Here is a 21,727-nt window from a genome sequence, read left to right as displayed (position 1 = left end):
AACAGCGAGCGATGACGCAAGGATGATAAAGGTGGCACAGATGAGCAAGCTAACAGATAATCACTGCATCACAACATCTGGCCACATGCAGCAAAATACACCCCATTGGACGGCTGTCACATAGTTTGAGATGGACCCAGTTCTTACATGTTAATATGAAATAAGTTATCTAAATCAGTGTTTCTCAACTGGTGGGTCGCGACCCACTGGAGCCAGACAAGTTGAGAACCACTGATCTAAATGTTCTTGTTGGACAAAAATATGCAGAATTCCAGGGTAAAAAAAGGGGCAAATTAAAAAGTGAATTTGCTATAAAAAAAGAAAAGAAATAATTGAATTGATGACAGGTTGAATTGAGTGGGTAAGAAAGGGGATATTATTACTGTAAGGTCAGTGACAGATTATCGTCATGTTCAGCACTCCCAAATCACAAACTGAGGGACGCTGTGCATGCGCTAAACAAAGTTTGAAAGGGGGGGGGGGAACAAAACGGCCTTGAAGGGGCGAACCTGGACGAGGCCGACGGCACTGCGCATGAGCAGAAAGCGGACAGGTGGCTGCCATCACCGCTGCGCGCGCCTGCCACGGGGGAAAGGGCAAAGGGACGGCTCGAGATGTGTCGCGTAAAATACAGCTGAGCGCGGAGAAGGGAGAAGGAGAATCTAAAGGGACAGTGGACCGGAACACTACGAGAGAGTGTGTGAGAAAGGGAGAGCGAGCGAGAGGGAGAGAGAGAGAGAGAGACAGAGAGCGCGCGCGGCTCCAGCAGGCTGACAAAGCTGCACTCCCTCGAAGTTTGACATACCCAGCGGGCTGCGTCGCTGCCATGGAGCCTCGGAGGTGCACCGGATCTGTATTGATTGGAGTTTACCTGTGGACGACCTTCTGCTGTAAAGGTGGGTCACCGATGGAGTCCTGCCTTCATTCTGTTGTCCGTGGCTCGAAGGATGCGAGGTCCAAAAGAAAAGCACTTTTTTTTTTCTTTGATTGATTTCTGAGAGGAGCTAAAAGTTTGAACACTTAGGCTTAGTTGGGTGCTATTGAGTGCACATCTGGTGAGACAGAAACATCTGTCTTACTAACTTTCTATACGTTTTTTATTTTGAGATTAATAAAATATATCGTAATATTCCTCCAGAATGGCGATTTAAAGTAAAGCTCAATTCACCATCTTCATGCATCGTATTACACATTTAAATGGTGACATTCTTGTTATAATATGTGCTTCTGATCACCGCAGTGTAATAATCATCTGTGTTACTAAATTGGAAAGCTTGCAGTGTGTGGTCGCACATCAGAGTGAGAGGTAGAAGAGGAGATTACATTTCTTTAAGTTTGAATCCCTGCTGTAAAGCCTACATCTATTCTGTAGGCCCTTTTTACAGAAAGAAGTTTTACTCAAACAATCATGTTTGACTCAAATTTTACCTTAAAGAGAAAAATATAAAGACACAGACAATTTACCAGGTGCTGCTTTATCATAGGTGTATTGGGTCGATCCCATAAGACAACATGGGGATGCCCAACTGCTAAATAGATTCAAGGGCAGTTTTGATCGGGTAGCATGTCCATGTTTTTCTTCCTAGTCTCAATGCTCTAGTATTTATTGGCTCCATAGAATGGGAGGTGGTTACAACCTGCCAATGTGTTGATAATAACAGCAATTACCAAGGAATCTCCATACTCAATGCACTTTTTTCCAGGAGCAATCATTGATCCAAATAAAAAAATTAGCAAACAAAATCTGTCGCAAGAAAACATTTGTAATGTTGATTTATTTGTCATGTAACTTCCATACTTAATTAACTCAACTTCCGTATTTATTTGACCCTAAAGCATATCTTTTCTTAAACGACTTTTGCTTTCACTGTTTAGAATTTTTGAGAATAATTAAAAATACCACATTGCATAACTGAGGTAAGAGAGGCATTGACATCTTTTAATGGACCTGCATTCTTTTTTTTTGTTGAAAAAGACATCAAAGTGGCAGTATTAAAAATACCAGGGAATGCAGGTTTTCAAAAAATGCAGTTTTGTAGCTTGAGTAAAAATTAATAATTTTGAAGGCAGAGTCCTTTTAATAGTGAACGATTCATAGAGAATTACCAGTAAGTAGTACCTACTCCTGCCACATCAAATCATTTTTTTTATTCCTGTACAATACAACAGCTTAGTAAATACAAACAGCACATATTTTTTAAAAAAAGTGGTGACAAACAGGTCTGGTAAGAAAGATGTTGCAAATGGGACACTCCGAGGATGAAGATCCCCCCCGGATGCAAACCAACTCCCAACTATCAGTACCAACAACTACCTGTCAGAAATGTTATCTTTTCCTGTAGTGACAATATTCACAATACCAATTACTAAAACTGTATGTTTTAAGATGTTTTGTATACTAATATATTTTATTACTGTGGCGTGCTGCAAAGATGAATGAAATCTTTGTAGTCTGTGTTGCAGACAACAGGAACACCCTGGTCGGGGAGGTGATTCACGTATTCATTTCAAGTGATGCTTTATCAGGGCTCCTTCGTGTAAACCCCCCCTCTCCCCCATGTGCTTGTTTTGGCCCAACACTTTTGCTGGCTGCCAAACCCATTACGCAGACAAGATTTAGGGGTTCCCCATTGGCCATTCGCCAACACCCTCACAAACAGAGAAGGCTTTTTGTTTAATTGTGCCTCATTAGCTAAATACTCAAACTTGCGTCTTGGCTGACACTCGTGTAATTACTGGAATATGTTCAAATATTCAAGACCTTTTCAGTTGTGGCTCAGATGAGAGCTCAGCATGAGGGAGTCTGGAGGTTTAAACGATGACAACCTTGAGATGAGAAGCCACTGGGTGTGGTTTGGGAAACTTAAAGCCATAAATCATAGATTTTATTTGTATGATTATGGCATCTTTCAAAAAAGTAGGTCATGTCTATTTCGCATTACAAAGTAGAACATTTAATTATAGTACTATTTAAGCATATGAACCAGAATGATACATTCCCCAATGAAGACGTTTTATATTATTACAGCCTGCGTTTTAACTCGTGTTAGTTGTTATCTGTTTTCCCACCTTCCCTTAACATGGATACTTATTACCGTTTTGGCTCTTGTGAATGTCTCCACACTAGAAAATCTAGCAGTGGTCAATATATTAAAAACTGCAATATTATTATGTATATTATCACATATTTTATCTACATTTCTTAGGAAAGAGTTTCCTTGAATACCATGGAAATATTTGATGTAGGATAAGTTTGCAATAAGTTATTGCAACCATTTAATTCTACTCAGTCATATTGTCAATACGGGGGGTGCGTGGGCAAGGAGGGAGGACTCAGACGCGGAGAATACAAAAATAAAAGGACTTTAAAAGTCAAAAAACTCTAAATCAAAATCACTCCAACCAAAAAAGACAGGAAGGAGGCGAAAACAAAACCAACAAACACAAACACGGACACGGACACGGACACGGACACGGACACGGACACGGACCTGGACTTGAAACACCAACATACGTGACATGAACGGTCGACATGTAATGACGCCACACAAGACAAGGGACTCACAGGGCTTAAATACACAAGGGAGGTGCAGGTGATTGGACACAGGTGGAAACGATCAGGCATGGCAGACAATCACAAGGGAAGACAGGACAAGTCAGGAAGTGAAGTTACCCGGGGACTCAAGAGACATGAAACTACAAAATAAAACAAGACAAGACCCCAAACCGTGACACATATTACTAACCTGTTAACCTTTATTAATTTTCACTTTTGTTGTTGTGTTTATTCATACTAATTATGCAACTGTTTTGATCAATATTGAGATAACAATTATCCATTCATTTCTTTGCACTTTCACGTTTTAATAAACAGAGCATTGTTTTTTGTAAGTACTTAAGACTTAAATACGAATCACATTCACCTGCCACCTGTTTATATACATTAAATTACTCATATAGTCGCCACTGCAGCTTCAACATCCAGTAAATGTTTTGACAGAGTGAATCTGTAAATATACTGCTCTTACAGAAATCTGACAGAAGCTATTGCTGTTAGCGTTGGGCCACAGAGAAGAAAATATCTTCAGGATTGACTTTGTTGTCATTGTTGCTCATGGACTGGACTGTAATAGTCCTTATTTTTCAAGCTTAATTCTCCCGTGTTAACCTCGTGGAGATACAAAGATCACAGTTAAAGCTGACCGAGCTGATTACGTTCCAGGTTGCCATGGCGGTGAATACCAAAGGAAGCTGTACCGTGACCTGATGGTGAACTACAATCGTCTGGAAAGACCTGTCCAAAACGACTCTGCACCCATTGTTGTGGAACTTGGCCTCACGCTGCTACAAATCATTGACGTGGTGAGTGTGTGCGACTGTCTGTGTGTTTGCACGACTAAAGTAGTAGAAAAGGTTTGAAGGTGGACAAAAGGAAAGAAAAGATTTGTGTGGAATTCATTCAAATCAACAGCGGCAAAGATCATTTAAATACACACTCGCTTCACACAATTCTTCCTCTGAAGCATCAACAGATTTTGCACCAGTTGCAGCACTCCAACCAAGTGAAACAATCCATCTTTGAAAGAGAAAACTTCTTTGTTTGCCCCCTCAACCCTTGGTTAGGTCCTCAGTCCTTTCCTTCATTCAACAAGGAACTGGAATCTTATTGTGGAGATAAGCTCTCGCACATCACGCTTCGAGCATTTCCCCATTCTGATCACATCTGTAGTCTAGACATATTCATTTAAGAAAATAGGGTTCCTTTTCTTCCTGCTGAGAGTTTGCGTGAGAAGATCTATATCGAACGGATACAAGAGTGATATCAATGTTCACCTATACATGTTTTTTCAAACAACCACCAACATTTTGTGAAAATAAATCACAATGAATGTATATAGGCTTATCCATACCCATTCCAAAATGTTTGTATTCTGTAGTGTAGTTTTTTTTCATCATCTGACAATTTCGGATGCTGATGAAAACATGAAAACAAATGACATGTAATGTAATGTAATGTAAAAACAAGCCGACAAAATAACCATTTGGGGAAGTTCAGCTGTTACGCTTTCTTGTGATGGTGAGTAGCTTACAAAAGATGGGTAAACATGTTTAGTTGTCACGGTCATGTTTACATAACCCATCATTTAGCCAGATGTTACGTTATGGGTGTGTGTCACTGTGAAAGATATACCATCCTATAGATATCGACACATTCGTCCGGAGTTTTGTGTCGCATCTCGTGTTATGTTTTGTTTATTCTTGGTTTGCTTCATTGTGTGTTTCTCTCATGCGCCTAACCCTCTCTCCAACCCACACATACCCGCTTGCCTGGAAGCTTCACCACCCGACCAAAAAAAACCCAAGGCGACACTCCGTCCCATCCTCGGCTCAGCCCTGTCAGGAGCCGTGTATGTCTTCTTGTGATAACTTCCTGGTGTTAAGAGCCATATGTACGCTGGGCTGATAAAAAAAAATCACATTCTATTATTAATATGAGCAAGTCCCCTGCAGCATACATGCAAAACAACATGTTGATGTATTCTTAGAGCTTGCTTGCGACAGACTGGAGACCCAGAGTAGAGACGAAAGGCAATCTCTTGTGAGAAAGCACGGCGCTGCTCCAAAGCAATGTGACAAAAGTCTAAAGTGCTTTTTGGGAGTTTATGTCATTGCTGCTAATTGAAAATGTATGCTTGAAATTTCGAAAACAAATAAACACATCACATAAGTAATATACAGAAACCAAAGAAGAAAAACATCCCTTTAATGAATGTGTTTTCTATATTTTTATTGTTGTAAAAAAGCAATGTTTTTAACATCTCTACATGAAAGCTTTACTGGGCTCTTTGTAAAATAATGTAAGGCTGGTTTATCTATGTGTGTGTGTGTATGTCTTTTTGTGCATATGTAAGGTGGCACTCTGTTTGATTCCACCATCTGCTCCTGGGTCACTCTAACCAGAAACTGGGGCAGGTTGATGGCGCATACACAGTTCATGTCCATGAATAATAACCGATACACAAGCAGACTGACAGACCAACACGGGACTGGTCAACATCCAGTAAGGGGAAAAGGCCACCGCGTGCCTTATGCAGCTAACAACGATGCCAAGGTTTCGTAACTCGTCACACTAATGTAAGACTACAATGCTGCTTATGTATTCGTGTGTGCTGCATGTCAGTAATGAAACTGAGCAGAATCTTACAAATCACGATTAAAATTGGTCCGGCACTAGAGCCAAAACACAGCAACATTGAAACCAAGGGCAAATCTCAATGATTGCAAGCTAGATTGCACCACGCACACACCAACAGGACAGAAGAACGTGCTTTGTGAAGCAAAAAAAGGGTGTTTAAAAGAGGGAACACAACTTCTGTTGTTATCACAGAGCAGGGAAAAGGGAAAAGGTTAGAACTTCATTATCATTCAAAGAGCGTGTCATCTTTAAATCTATTGAGCTGCACTTTCACATTCTTGTCAATGTGTCTCATACTCTTACCCCATGTTTTACCAGAGACATGGTTTCTTTTTGTTTTTTCCCCTCACTATCTGTCCTCTGCAACGTCTCCTCCATGCTGATTATTCTCCTTATCTCTCCCTCTTCGTCCCCCTCCACCCCCCCAGGATGAAAAGAACCAGGTGATGATCACAAATGCCTGGCTGCAGCTGGTATGTCCACTATTCAAGCACTTTTTGTGTGATCACTGTAATAGAATTACGATGCCCTCAACCTGCGTTTCCTCTCGACAGGAATAGCTAACACTTTTTCCTTCTGTGTAAAGATGAACGACAAGTCTTGCTTTTCTGGCGTTTTTTCTAAACTGCATTCATACAACAACACAAAATATGTACTTACAGACAAATAATCTCCTAAACTTGCGTGTGAAAAAAGACTCTTTGAGGAAGAATTCAGCTTCGCGCAAGATCGGCGTGCTCTTTCTTTCCTGGTAACGTTACTTCAACTTAACCTGTCCACTGTGGGGCAGCACCTACTACATTTAGCTTTAGAGAAGCTTTTTAGAATTACCACGAGAGTAACTGACAAACTGACAAAGACCGGAAGATCAAACCGGGCTTAAATACTGCAAGTGAGTAGAGGCAATCAAGAAGATCAGCAGCAGGTGGCAGGAATTGCTAGAAGATCCCACCTTGACCAGCTGACAACCAGGAAGGGGAGGGGGGAAACAACACAAAAGACAGACACAGACCGACAAGTTTATTGTACATTGGTTGATGTTTATATTAATTTCTTGCCCACGAACAATGTTGATGATTGATTCCTAAAAATGTAAATGATTGAATTGACTTCTCTACATGGCCATGACCATTGAATTTGCTGGCATAAATAACTTTTGCTGACTGATTAAACTTGGCTTCATGGGTTGATATGCACCGCTGTCTCTGGGGGACGTTGTAATCGTTACAGCTGACCTCTTTTGAAGCAAGAAAAGGACGTCAGTAGACCAATGCATGTTATGGCCATATAAATGATCCTGTGCTAAAAGAGGTTCGTGGTGTGTTTACACTAAAACGCAACGTTATAAAGTTATTCGTGCCACAGTATAACATATAAAGTCTGTGCACAGCCGCTGTGAGACAGGATCTCATCAGCATCAAGTACTTAGTATGTAGGAACGTCTAAAGAAAGCTACTCAGCTCAACTATCCCATTATGGATTAAGAGGAAACGTGCATTTCAATGCTCTGGCAAATGTTACACAAGCTTGACGTACGACAGCCTCATTGTCTCAGCTGCCACAGTCAAAGGGCCCTTTATTGATGTCACAGCGTTCACTACACTCAGTGTGTTAGTTTCCGACCGGCTTACAAGGAATCAATTATTCAAGAAGCCACCTCGTTAATGTAACTTTGGTGTGATGGCTGAAGGGAGCTTTGCAGATGCAGCAGATTTTGAAGGAGAATTGTAAAGTACATTAAGAACCTCACAGAAAGGCGGAGAAGGGTCAGGTTCACTTTTGTTTCATCCCGGTAGGATTTTAAGTTTTTTAGGCAATGGATGCATGTTTTCTCTGACTATGGAAATTGTTGTGAGATTCCTATGTCTAAGAAGTCAGTCAGACAAGAATTGACTGAATGTCAAGCTTTAATGTGGTTTCGGGACAGAGGATGTTGCATGTGTACAGACTGTAAAGCCCTCTGAGGCAAATTTGTAATTTGCGATTTTGGGCTATACAAAATAAAATGAATTGAATTGAATTAATGTAAAGTGTCATTTCACCCATTTTACACAAAAACTGATGTACCCATAATTTGATGTGTTGATCTCAGAATGTAATGAAGGTGAATGAAATTGGGTTTTGGGTGCCAAAATTGTGTCAGTGTATTTCCAGAAGGCGCATTGCTGTTAATCTAAATAATCTGCAGATCAACAGGTTTGACTGCAGCTAATTTGTAGCATTTTTTTTACAATGAAGGCTGAACATTATTTAGAGGGATCATTACAGTGTTGATGGAAAAATGTCTTCAAGTATGTAAATCGATGCTCTTGTTGCTGTTAGTGTGACGGGGGGGGGTTAGAGAAAGAGTCCAACAACGCCACTTGGGGACCCACGAGCTATAGAAAAAACACCCAAGGCACGCAAATAAGTTACTGTGGGCTATAGGCAGAGTTGATATTTAAGTAAACGGTTTTATTAAAACAAAGCAATAAAACCACAGTAAATTCTAATAACTACAAGAAAACAAACAAACTCAAGTCTACTTAACACGGCAAACAAAACACAGCAAAAAAAAACACAAACAGTACAACAAAGAAATGACAAAGTAGAGAAAACATTACCAAATATAATTGAGCAAAACAACAGCAGGGTCCTTGTGCAGCACAACACAAGAGTTCTTTGTTAGTATACGGATTTAGAGACAACATTAAAAACCAACACAACGAAACATAGCTGTGCAGCACAACACAAGAGGTGCTTGAGGCCCTGACGGCAGGTGCTTTTAAAGGCCTGCTCTTAAATGGCCGTTTGGCTGGGGAGGAGCCAGCCGAAAGGCTGCGTTCAACCCCACCACATTAGCACCACCGATACTATCCATTAATCTCCACTCCTCTTGGGGTCAAAACAGAAATATCAGAGGAAATATCTGAAGTACAGGACAATGTATCACTAAACTATTGGCTTGGTTAAAGTACAGATGTGACTTAAATGCAAATGGTGTGTGTGTGTGTGTATATATATATATATATATATATACATATATATTTTTTTTATATTGTATACATTTAACTTGAATATTCTTAAAATTGGTGTCATCTACATGCACATTGCATTATCCCATTATAACTATTGGAAACATTTTTCTCTCTGGTCTGGTCTGGCTAAGGAGGCTTTGTAATGATAACACATTTGTTGGGAGGATATAACATGCACTATAACATGCACACAAAAAATATGCACAGAAGGTCACTACAAATGTCAAATGTTTTACTATTTAGTATGTAACCTGTCTTGGAAGAGTTATAAATACGATGCTTATTTTCCTCCTACACTCAAATGATGAGATGAGTATCATCCTAAATCTTTCGGGCGAATGAATTCTGCACTCCCTTAATGAGCACCCAGTTGTTTCAAATTAGTGACGCTTTTTTAAATTCCTGTTATGTGACTTAAAAACCTATTTTTAGAAAGCTGTTAACTTCCATAGCCAAGTGTCCTCCTTGACTTTTCCTGACAGACTACAAGGTTAGTGAGCTGTAAATCGTTCTGTTGGCAGTTAGCTGTGCTTTCCAAGCCAACGTGAGCGACATGAAAGGAGGGATCCGTAGCAACAAACAGCCAAGGCCACGGATGACAAGTGTAGTGATTAAGTCATTAGCTGCGTGAGTGGAGACGTATGTCAGCCTCTTTAGATGCATGGCATCTCTTTGAAATTGTTCAAGTCAGGCTCCATCTGTATAGGATTTTAAAAAACGTTTATAGTAAGGTTCCTCACATTGACGTAGACAAATGCATAGGCATGTGCACGGAAACATGCACTCATTAACAATCCCAAGAGCTCACTCATGCAACAGAAAAACTACACGTTGCACATCGTCCATATGCATATGAGCATTCATGCATAAACCACACAGATGTATGTATAAACAAACAGATGTGTACAGAGGATGCATTAGCCATGGCACTCTGTTTGCTGCCTGGAGAATGTGCTCTTTGGCTGCAACATCTGAGGGCTTCCTCAACATTATACATACTATATGCTACACACACACACACACACAGAAACCACAATAACAAACGCATACATGCAAAAACACACGCATGTTTATACCAGTGTCTTAATATGGATTGTAAGTCATTAAGAGGCAAAAAAGCAACACGCTCACTTCCTTTGCCTTTGAATGCTTTAATTTGACACTGGGCTCAGTTGGCCTCTTGCTCAACATGGAGCCCACGGGTCAGAGCCAACAACTGTCGGCTCGACAAGAGTTCACTGTCAGGCCTCGTTAGCGGAGCTGGAGACAAATTGTAAGAGCCCGCAGTTGTTGAAATATTAGCCAAGCAAATATATTTTATTTTTTATTTTAAGAAATATTCTATCTGACACAGATTATATATGCAGTTGGAACTGTTCTATAATTTCTGTCATTTTCTTACCTCTTTCGTTGTCCTTGTGACGATGATGTCCCTACCTTACCTTACTCGCTGTGTTGTTTCAGCATTGGACAGACATTTACCTTTCGTGGAGTCAGGAGAGCTACCCCGGGGTGCAGAATCTGCGCTTCCCTTCTAATCTGGTATGGGTTCCAGATATCCTCCTCTACAACAGGTCGGTCATACTCACAAACAGCTTTCATCATGCCTTGTTTATTATTACTCCTTCCCACTTAAAACTACTCTGCTATATGAGAGTTGCTTTTAAGTTGTAATAATTAAATACTACTTGATTTAATAGTAATTTTATTTAAATAGTATAAGATGTTTTGGTCACATAAAATGTCATATTTAATCTCTACTTGTCTTTACTTTCTTACTGACAAGAATTGATCATTACAATGTACTGCTTTGAAACCCCTACATGACATCGTTTTACTGTTATGAATTAAGCCGGTTGTTTTCTAACTTATATTGATATTAAAAAAAGGAATAGTGGAAAGTGATTAGTGGAACCAGCCTCATGATCAGCACATTGTTTAACCGGTCACTACTTTTGCCATTTCATTGTATTTAACATACTCCTTTCTTCCTGTTTTTATTTCCTCTATTACGTGGATGCATTGATTGCCTGGAGCCTCTTCCCCAGATGAAATTTAATTCTATGCTAAAGTCTCGTTTTATCTGGAGATTAAGCTAATTCTCTCTGGCAGGACGCAGAGCTCTCATGGGGCTTTGCATCTACTGCCTGCAGTGGTCAGTGGGAATTAGACCATCCAGAAATGTTGCCTCTTACTAAACAGCTGTGACTCGTACCACAGCTGTGACTCGTACCACAGCTGTGACTCGTACCTGACTTTGTCACATAGGACAACTGTAACTCTGGCCAAAGGCCTGTAGCAATGAATGAAGTAGAATAAAAGATTATTGTAGTGTGTTTTTAATGTTTTCAGCTCTACAATATTTTTTTATTTTTGATGTTATAGTGTTAAATGACAACTATTGTAAATGGTTAATATAGACATGAAATACTCATCCTAGTCTAACAAAAACAAACTTTGATTGAAACTTACATTTCGTTATAAATCAGGATTACATTCCTTGACATCTCTTTCCTCAAAGCAAGCGAGCAGGAACAAAGATTCAAACTGTGACATAAGAGGAGCTTTTATTGAGCTATATTGGTAAATTTGGTCATTGCGTCATCATTTTGCAATACATTGAAGCACTGTAGGTTGCACTTTTTTTTAGCACTTTATGGTTCAGCTTTCTTGTACTTTTTTATTCATGTTGTTGTGTTTGAATGCACTTATTGTAAGTCACTTTGGATAAAAGCATTAGCTAACTTAAATATAATGAGATTATGATGTCTGTGATACGTTTTTTGGGTGTTCGTAATCCCTTTCTATTGGCATGGCAAACAACCCTGTTTTCTTATTTTACTAGGAGCCAAGTATGATTGTCTGTCTGGTTCCACACTAATCCTTATCTTTTACTTGCAGTTTAATGTCTGTCTTTTTGTTTTAACTGTATCGGTCTTTGCTTTTTGTTCTTAACTCCTAACTTCAGAACCTTTTGCTCTGTTTCTTGTTTTTTCATATTGTGGTTTTCACATTCACTTTGTCTTGGGGCTTTTTTCCAATTGTTTTACATTCTCCACTTTCTCTCACTGCAGTGCTGACGAAAGGTTTGATGCTACGTTCCACACAAACGTGTTAGTAAATTCTTCAGGATCCTGCCAATACATCCCACCAGGTGACGTATTCAACGACTAATAACATGGTTTAAATTCATTCTGTCAAATGTCTCTTTGCTCGTATGAATATCATTTATGGTTTACCTTACAGTTTCCTCAACATAATTAGCACCACAATGGTTTGTCCCAGCCAACCAGTCAGTAATTAAATCCATAGAGGGCCTTTACAAGTGTGCCATGAAAAACTGTGACAAAAAGCCAATGAGGTACCGCAAATGGTGCCTTTTAAGTAGAAATAAGATTTTAAGATGTTGTTTTCCATTATGCAGTTAAATGTGTAAATGTACTCAGCCGTTCCTACTAATACATCAGAGCAGATGCAAGTGGTAACTGTAAGGTCCCATCCTTCAGAACATGATTTGCTCAGACATCTTCATTTGTACAAGGGAAAAAAAAAGGTCAGCAGCTTGCTACCCGATCACTTGACAGTTGCCAACTTCATTACTTTCAGGAGAGCAACCAGATACTGGCCTTTCAATGACGCATCTCTAGTCCTGTCCGGCTCTGACGTGTAATGCTTTTAAACATTTGCTTTAATTGTACCTCACTGTCTAACATTTTTACCTCTTTGTTTTCTTCTCCTGGTTTCATAAAAGCCCTTTTTAGGGCTATAATTGGAAAGCTCCTGTCAGATTGTCTATGTATATGGTCTCTGTTCCTAACAAATAAACAATAAATACTATGAACTAATAAATAAATTATCCTAAGAAACATCATTAGCTTGATTATTTCCATTATCATTATTATGTGTGACCTTTACAACAAAACACTTTCACCTTTTATCCAATTTTTATAACCAAAGAAAAGTGTTCTGATTGCTCATATTACTTAAATATTAATTATTGATTAATCATTTTTGATTAACATTAATTACTCAGTCTTTTTTCCCTTTAAAATGAATATAATGACTGAAAATATAAACAATATATAAATATGAAATCATGAATACATATGACATAAATTATTTCAATGACCCCTCCATGTCTGTTCAAAAAGAAAAGTCGACGTTTATATGTACAGCAATTTAATGTATTGCTTTGCCTCGCATGAATCTGATTTTAAACAGAATGAGCAACGTGCACACAGTAACTCTCCTGTGCTTTTCTCAAGGCATTCTGAAGAGCACCTGCTACATTGATGTGCGCTGGTTCCCATTCGATGTGCAGAAGTGTGACCTGAAGTTTGGCTCCTGGACACATGACGGCTGGCTGCTGGACCTCCAGATGATGGACGTGGACGTCTCCACCTACATCCCAAATGGGGAATGGGATCTTGTTGGTAAGAAGTGAAATAGAAAGGCACACTAAGACCCGTTCAGGTGCACACTAAGACCCCTTCAGGTGCACACTAAGACCCGTTCAGGTGCACACTAAGACCCCTTCAGGTGCACACTAGGACCCGTTCAGGTGCACAGCAATTGTAGAAACTAACAAGAAATGTAAATTGTAAGCGGATGCTGCTGCTCTTGGGAACTGCTTCTGCAAACTGCTGCTACAACAGCAATGATTCAAATATTTCACTGCCATTTATAGGAAAAATTGTTTCTAATTCTATCAGCTCAACTTGCTCAAGTAGTAATATGGTGGTGTGCTGCTCCTTTTTTGCGTTCTTTACCTCTCATTTATTCAATTTTCAACATGGAAATTTAAAGTGCACGTAGTCTCTAACTCTAGTTTGGGTCACAAACACACATTAACACATAGTGAGAGTATCCAGCTGGCTGGGGAAATTGAGTGTGATGGTTGTGGCCATGTGTAGGGACAGCTGGCCCAGGGATGGTTCATTTAATTCAGCCAAAGCAACCGTGCAAGCTGGCCAACAACACACACTGTCCAGGTGCCTCAGAACACACCATGCTATTCATATTCTCACACAGTGGCTCTCACCAACAGAGATGCTCACACGTTTGGGGACATATTTGTCTCGACTGAACCATTGGCCTGTTTTTCTGTAAATTTGTTGGACAAGGCAGATTTTAGGGATAAAGTGTACAATGCCAACAAGACAGATGAGCATTAGTGAATAATCAAGCTTGGGGGGGGGTGATTTTAAATCGTTCCTCCTTCCTAACGTATGCTAATGTATTCCAAATGTAAGCATCAGCTCACCTATACAGATTATTCCTGGGATAAACTACAAATATTAAGTGCATTTTTTCACAATGTCAAAACATATATAGAAGGAACCCCCTGATTATCCCTGATAACCGCTTACCAGACCTCTGTAGCTTGCTCCTCATCTCCACTGGATGAGGCTGGCGGCCTGAGGCTACATTAGCCGCTACTACTATCTAACACCAACAAATCTCCAACTCGACTGTAGGTGGCCAGGGTTGATGAGGAAGAAGAATGTGTGGAATAAAAAAAGAGGATCCTACCTGGTTCTGCTGCATTGATTTTGATTATTTTGATTAAACTTCAAAATGTAAATCCAATGTTATAGGAGTGCGATGATAAATGAGCAGATTGCTCCTCCACATAGAGAACTAAGAATGGTCATTTCTTCCTCTATAATTAACAAAAAAAAGAGTTTGGCAAAGGGATGTTTTTACATCCAGTATTAACAGGATTAATAGTTTGTTCAAAGTTTGTTGTTTTAAGTTTAAGTTAACTTTTGGGAATCTGACTGTTTCCTAGACTCTTTGCTTGGAAGAGCACAGAGACAAAGACATATTACTTTATGTCAAACATTATATCAGGACATCATTGTATTAAGTGTAGTATTCATTTAGGCAGAAGTGCATTCGCCGTTTTTTCAGCAATAAGCTGCATCTCCACATAGACGCAAAACATAAAGAACATGTAGATTAAGTGGCTTCTTTGAGTGATCACAGAGAAACTGAGACATTGTGGTATAACCATGGCAAAGGATTATTAATCACATTTTACCTCTTTGACTCACATTTTTTCCTAATATTCAAAGGATTCCAAAAGTGCACGACTTTACCTTTGCACCATATTTAATGGTACCAGTAATGCGAAACAAATAATGACCATTGATTGGTGGTCTCTACCAGCACTCATCAGTACCCACAGCTGCACATTCACAGCCTTCTTCTTCACCTAAGCAGAAGAGCCAAACCATTATTTCATAGCCATGTGCTTACAACTCGCTTCATATTGTTCCCCTCAGGTGTGCCGGCTAAACGGAATGAGCTGTACTACGACTGCTGTAAGGAGCCATATCCAGATGTGACATTCACTGTCACTATGCGCCGCAGGACGCTTTACTACGGCCTCAACCTGCTCATCCCCTGTGTGCTCATCTCTGGTCTGGCCCTGCTGGTCTTCCTGCTCCCTGCTGACTCTGGAGAGAAGATCTCACTAGGTACAGGGCACATGCACACGCACACGCGCACACACACACACACACACACAGGCACATTCTCCCCACGCTAACACAGAGGGACAACAAGTCATAATTCTTTTCTTTGATAATATTTCATTCCCTTACATTGCTGATCTCGGCTCGCTGGTGCTAACCCATTTATTTGTCATTACTCTTAGCTAATGTTGACATTTTGGCAGTGAATTTGCATTAATAGTTGGATCTTATTCATTAGCAGAGAAATACAAGTTCCTCATTAAAACAGAAAGGTTCATCACCTGGACCTGAAAATGTCAGCTGCTTTCAAAATGACATTCAGCGAGACAGTGCCAGTGTAAATATATGACTGCAAGTAATCCCTTGAGTGTAGAACAGAGAGTTAAGATTCCAAAATAAATCTACAGCTGTTTTTTTCCTATTTTGAAGCAACTAGCTACATTTACTTTGAGTGTTCTCAAGTCACCATTTAAGAGAAAACGAGATGTGATGAAAGAGTTGTTCTCTGTGCTTCTGCTCCGCTGTCCTCCTGCAGGCATCACAGTGCTGCTGTCTCTCACGGTGTTCATGCTACTGGTCGCAGAGATCATGCCTGCCACTTCAGACTCCGTTCCTCTGATTGGTAAGGCACCCTGCCGCTACAATTATAGCTCCGTGGGATTTTGTGTAGTCAAGTGATATTTACTCATTATATTTTTTAAACGCACACGAGACACAGGAATGGTTTGAAAATGTCTTTTGAAAATAACGGTCCGGTGCCATCACTGTGCATATTGGTTAACCATGTGCGTCTGTTCGTTACATGTTCTGACTATTTTCACACTGTTGAGGTGTCGTGATGAAGCTGTCAGAACAATGGTAGGGCAGCCGTATACTGAAGGATCTGTAAAATAGTGGAATGACTCAATGACAACACCTCATACCATTCGCCCCAGGGGGGCTGCAGCAGCTGGACATGAGAGGTGGCTGATATGGGATGTGAAGCTTGTTCTCAGAGCACAACACCTTCAGAGGTGCATTTCAAAACGCTGCTCGATATCTTGCATTCATTGGAATGGACATATTAACACATTGCAGGTGAAGCTGAACTGATGGATTCCAGACAAGGTGAAATACTCTTTAACACTCACTCTGACAATTGTACTTCATCATGGAGCAGATTAGAAAAAGAAAAACGTCTTCTATTTTTCAGAGGGAATATACCATGTGTTTGAGTGATTGAGGTGTGTGTGGACGGGGAGCATTCTCGCCTACATCTACATCTATAAGTTCCTGCTGTGACCTCCAAATGCCTGCAAGCATGTGTGTGTGTGTGTGTGTGTGTTTGGGTTGGTTTGTAAATTGGGATGTTTGGTTTTATAAAGGCTAAACTCTCTACTGGCCAACCAGCCAACCGACTGACTTTGTGCCGACGACCATGTCTGCTTCTCAGGTTTCATCTTGTTCTGTTTGTAGATTCACGAACATTTCTTTCAAAATAACACTGATGCATTACATTGAATGTTTTCTATTCCAAATGGATATCGTTGTGCAGTACTGAGTTGCTCCTCTACTTTCCAGCCCAGTACTTTGCCAGCACCATGATGATTGTAGGCTTGTCTGTGGTGGTAACCGTCCTGGTATTGCAGTTCCACCACCACGACCCCCATGGAGGGAAAATGCCCAAATGGGTATGTTGACAATGACTTTTGAACCCAATGATTTGCCATCTTTGTGATAGCCTTAACCACATCCACACAACATATTTATATTTGTACATTTAATACCCATGTAGACAGTGTATGAGATAGCAACACTTGATTTTACCTGTCTGAGGTCAGTTTTACCCAACTGTGTAGCTATGTACTGATAACCGGGCTGTTGTATATGTGTATATTTTTATCATTGGGGTTTTATTTAATTCTAAATTTAAGAAAGATTTATCTAATTATGAAAGTTGTTAAACTGAACCATAAAGTTATGAAATAATAAGGAACTACATGACAGAAAATCTCCAAACTATAGTTCTACACCTCATGTGCATCTTCCTCTACAAAAAACAGTAACAAATGTAAGATTGAATGGTAAAAGTTCTTAGATTTTCTGTATCGCTCTCTCCTTGCTGTCATTTGATTCTACTGCTCATACTTTGGCGTCTGACTCACTGATCTCTCCTATTCTTCTGTCCGGTCTTACACTTATACACCACATCTCGTCTCTTCATCCAGGTCCGAGTGATCCTACTGAACTGGTGCGCTTGGTTTCTCCGCATGAAGAAACCTGGAGAGGAAAACCGAACCACTGTGAGTTCCAGTTGCCCCCCAGACTACAAAAACTCCCACCATCCCCCGGAGCACACCGGCTCCAGCAGCATCCAGGTGAGCTCCGTGCCGGGCCAGGCGTCCACCCTGCCAACCGCGACCAATGGGAACGCCAACCTGTATCATGGTTACCACCCTCGGAGCTCAGACAACCATTCATTCCCACCAAGCACCGAGTCAGGCGTGGTAATGTGCGCCGGCGGCCATCTCAACGGCTCCTCCCCACGTGAGATCCACTTGGAACGGACTGTGCTGCTGGAGCAGGTTCCGGAGATTTCGAGGATCCTGGAGGAAGTGCACTACATCGCCAGGCGCTTTCGGGAGCACGACGAGGGAGAAGCGATCTGCAGCGAGTGGAAGTTTGCAGCGGCAGTGGTGGATCGGTTGTGCCTGGTGGCCTTCTCGCTCTTCTCCATCATCTGCACCTTCACTATCCTCATGTCGGCTCCCAATTTCATTGAGGCTGTGTCCAAAGACTTCACATAAGGCCGAGCTCGTCAACAAGGCAAAGTTGACATTGGAAGCTTTGTGGCGCACCCGTCTCGCTGCTGCAAACTATGTGAAGTCACACGAGGTTGAGTTATTTCAAAGGGGTTGTTCAAAGTCACAGTACAAAGCCAATCTTTTCCTCTTTCTCTTTAAACGAAGGCACAGCTAGTGTATGATTAATTGTAGATGCATCTGGATTACACAATTACTTGTTGTATATAAATTCACCACATATGTGGGAATGGAAATAGTAATGAAGTAAATAACTCATTACTAAAATCTAAATGGTTGTCATATAACCCGGGCAACTATGTATTGACATTGTCTCAGTGCTTTTTTTTACATATGTAAGTATTTAATTGATCCTTATTCACCACTTTTTCTTTCTTGCCATTCACACAATTTCGGCGCGCTTCCTTTCTTTCCCCTGATCCTCTCATTTCCTTTTTCTTTAGCGTACATGTGACTGTTGCCATTAAAATGAATTCTTGAGACATTTGCAGATCTGCTCCTTTCACATTTATTATAGCTTGAAGTAATTTCTGGAGGGATCCAACAACAAATTTAACTTCCAAAAACATATTCCTATAGACGATGTTTATGTGACTTCTGCACTGGTTACATAAGTCTTGTTGATGATGAAGTAAAAAAGATGAATGCAAGTCGTAGTCTTGCAGTAGTTTAAACGAATTTGGAAGGTACATCATCCCAGTGTCGATGTATTCGGTACTATCCTTCTGTAGTGCCGAGTGCTTTGTTATTTTACTCAGCGAAAGGCAAAAACGTTCTTATCTAATCTCTGGTAATATTCAACAAGAATGAATGGGACCTCGTATATATATTTATACCACACATGTCTAAATGGTAAATAGGGGGGGTTTTTTCACTGGAGAAATGTTGGACTATTCTAGTCCATTTGTCTTTGCACATTTGATGATTATAAGCTGCAGGTGTAATGATAGATGAAGAATAAAAGACTAGCACTAATAAACAAAGAGCACAAAGCTGTTTCATGAATTTCTTTTTAAAAGGAAACTCATACTTGGTATGTTATTTTGATGTAACATACTGTACGGTGGGTCTTGGTTGCTGTAAGAATGTGATTAAATAGATTGAGAAATAGTTTTTCATCTTGGAGAGTATATATTTATAGAAGAGACAATGTCTCTACATACAGAATGTGTAACTTGGACAAACCTATGTAGAAACTTTGTGAAATAACCTCTCCCATTTCTATTGTTAGTCATGCAGATGTCTATTTATTTTCTTTCATGTGAATAGCATTTATGGCACTGAGTCTGTTCAATGTTAAATGAACAAATATCATTAATTACATAATTATCTTCACTGAACATGCATAAAGAGAATATGATGTTATCGGTTAAAGACATTCTGCATTGACCAATTAAAGCTATGTTGAAGCAGCAACCATACAATTGATTTGAATAGATGTGTTGCACATGTGAAACTGTTTACTGATATTGCAAAGTACACTAAAAACGGAGTATATGACTGTTTACTATTTCTTTTTATACGTGTGTTGTATTTTGTAGTCTTTTGTGTGGTCTTTGCCTCTCTGCTAAGTATACTTCATTCTTTCAAAAGATGTACATAAATGTCCACTGTACATATTTTTTTGTGAAAAATAAAAGGGAAATGTGATCATTTGAGTGTCATTTGAGTGGCTGTCATGCAACAATTAATATAATATATATATATATTTTTTTTAAATGCTTTCAAAAGTTGTAACCACACACCCACACATTCCTTTTTTTTAACTTGGGGTGTGAAAGGATTGCAGCACAACATTACACAAGATTATAATGGTAACATGCAATAAAATGTGACATTTCACAAGTTAACCAAAATAATGGGAGAATATCTTTCTCACTATAAAGTAACAATTGGCAATAATAATAAGCATACATGACATGTTTTAGCATATTTAAGATGACAACTTATGATAAAAAAAGGTTTTTTCTTTCAGTCTCTGATTTTAGACTCTTGATTTTAGATGCTTCATAGGTGTTGATCCAAAGAGACCATCAGGGACAAGGTTGTCTCCAAGAAGACGGGTGTGATCGTCCAGTGGAAGTCCACCACTGTCCATACACACGTCTCTACAATCGGAAGAAGCCTCTTGACTTTGAACACAAAATCTCTGTGCATTGTCTTTTTACAGTACCAGAATTTATGCTGACGGTTCCATGTCAAATTAAAGTTTGTTTGATTTATATATTTTGTTGATTGTTGCATCATTTGTATAATAATGCAGATCCCTTTAAACCACAGAATTATACATAGCTGAGGTTAATTGCGTTGCAGATTAATTGTTTTAAACTGCTAGTTTTGAGTGTTGTATTAATCATTTTGCCTGCAGAAAAACCCTGAGAATCTAAATTAGACAAACTCCTTACCAGACTGTCAAACAGTCATACATACTGCAACTCGATTTTACTGTAAATGATTGTGAAAGTTAACACACGACTGCTGTAGAATTACAGTATGTTGCTGGCATCTGCTGCAGATTTACCATTTCTATTGTCATTTAAAGGTGAGATTATTAAAAATAGAAGGGCTTAACAACCTGAACTAACATGTCCTGATGATGCCCCCACAAAGCCAGACAACTCATCACCATTAACAGCTTAAGGGAAACCTCTTCATGAAACGTACTGTAAGCCCCCTCAAAAGATCTAAACCCGGCACAAAATCAGACGGATTAATCAGGCAGTCTAATACTAGTAGCTTGTAGGCTGTACAGGTGGTAACACATTCCCCTCAGAGCAGTCAGGGTTGGATGAGACAATGTGTGCGACAGAGACAGACTGTTTCCACACCTTGCCCCACTACTGCAGGGGGTGTACTTAATGTGGTTTAAAAGACATATTTTATGTGTTTGCACTGCATGCCCTAAGTGACACAAATGCTGCGGTTGTGTGCGGGGGTTGTGGTGGAAACATTTCATCATTTGATGATCATCAATCCTTCCGTCTCAAACCACCCCAATTCTAAGGTCCTGTTAACATCTCTGTGTCTGGTCTGGTTATCAATCTACTTTACCTACTCTGCCGTACATCCCTCCATCTTCTTTCTGCCTACACATGTACTGTCATTTTCACATTCATTCAATGACCCACCAAATAGCCCGAAAGGAGATTTTCATTATTATTTACACTGAATGATTCTTCTTTAAATATCAACCAATGAGAGTCTATCGTCAATCTTAACATCCCTCACAAAATC

General features: G+C 39.8%; 1 protein-coding gene across 1 annotated transcript; it reads left to right on the top strand.

The window, feature by feature from the left end:
* Window positions 1-558: 558 nt before the first annotated feature.
* LOC119217721 (neuronal acetylcholine receptor subunit alpha-7-like) lies at window positions 559-20,246 on the top strand. The gene is made up of 10 exons (XM_037471594.2): window positions 559-896; window positions 4,223-4,362; window positions 6,625-6,669; window positions 10,678-10,787; window positions 12,288-12,367; window positions 13,479-13,646; window positions 15,501-15,695; window positions 16,228-16,314; window positions 17,253-17,362; window positions 17,900-20,246. Exons 1-10 carry the CDS (start codon window positions 827-829, stop codon window positions 18,476-18,478), a joined length of 1,584 nt encoding a protein of 527 aa, XP_037327491.2. The 5' UTR covers window positions 559-826; the 3' UTR covers window positions 18,479-20,246.
* The last annotated feature ends 1,481 nt before the right edge of the window (window positions 20,247-21,727 follow it).

Source organism: Pungitius pungitius, chromosome 9 (assembly GCF_949316345.1).
Source record: "Pungitius pungitius chromosome 9, fPunPun2.1, whole genome shotgun sequence".
Lineage (NCBI taxonomy): Eukaryota > Metazoa > Chordata > Actinopteri > Perciformes > Gasterosteidae > Pungitius > Pungitius pungitius.
This window is presented reverse-complemented; position numbering and strand designations above follow the sequence as displayed.

Excerpts from the sequence above, each read along its gene's own strand:
- LOC119217721 (XM_037471594.2), top strand. The coding sequence starts at position 827 with ATGGAGCCTCGGAGGTGCACCGGATCTGTATTGATTGGAGTTTACCTG. Across the intron at positions 12,368-13,478 it reads CTGCCAATACATCCCACCAG|GCATTCTGAAGAGCACCTGC; the intron begins GTGACGTATTCA and ends GCTTTTCTCAAG. Across the intron at positions 13,647-15,500 it reads TGGGGAATGGGATCTTGTTG|GTGTGCCGGCTAAACGGAAT; the intron begins GTAAGAAGTGAA and ends TGTTCCCCTCAG.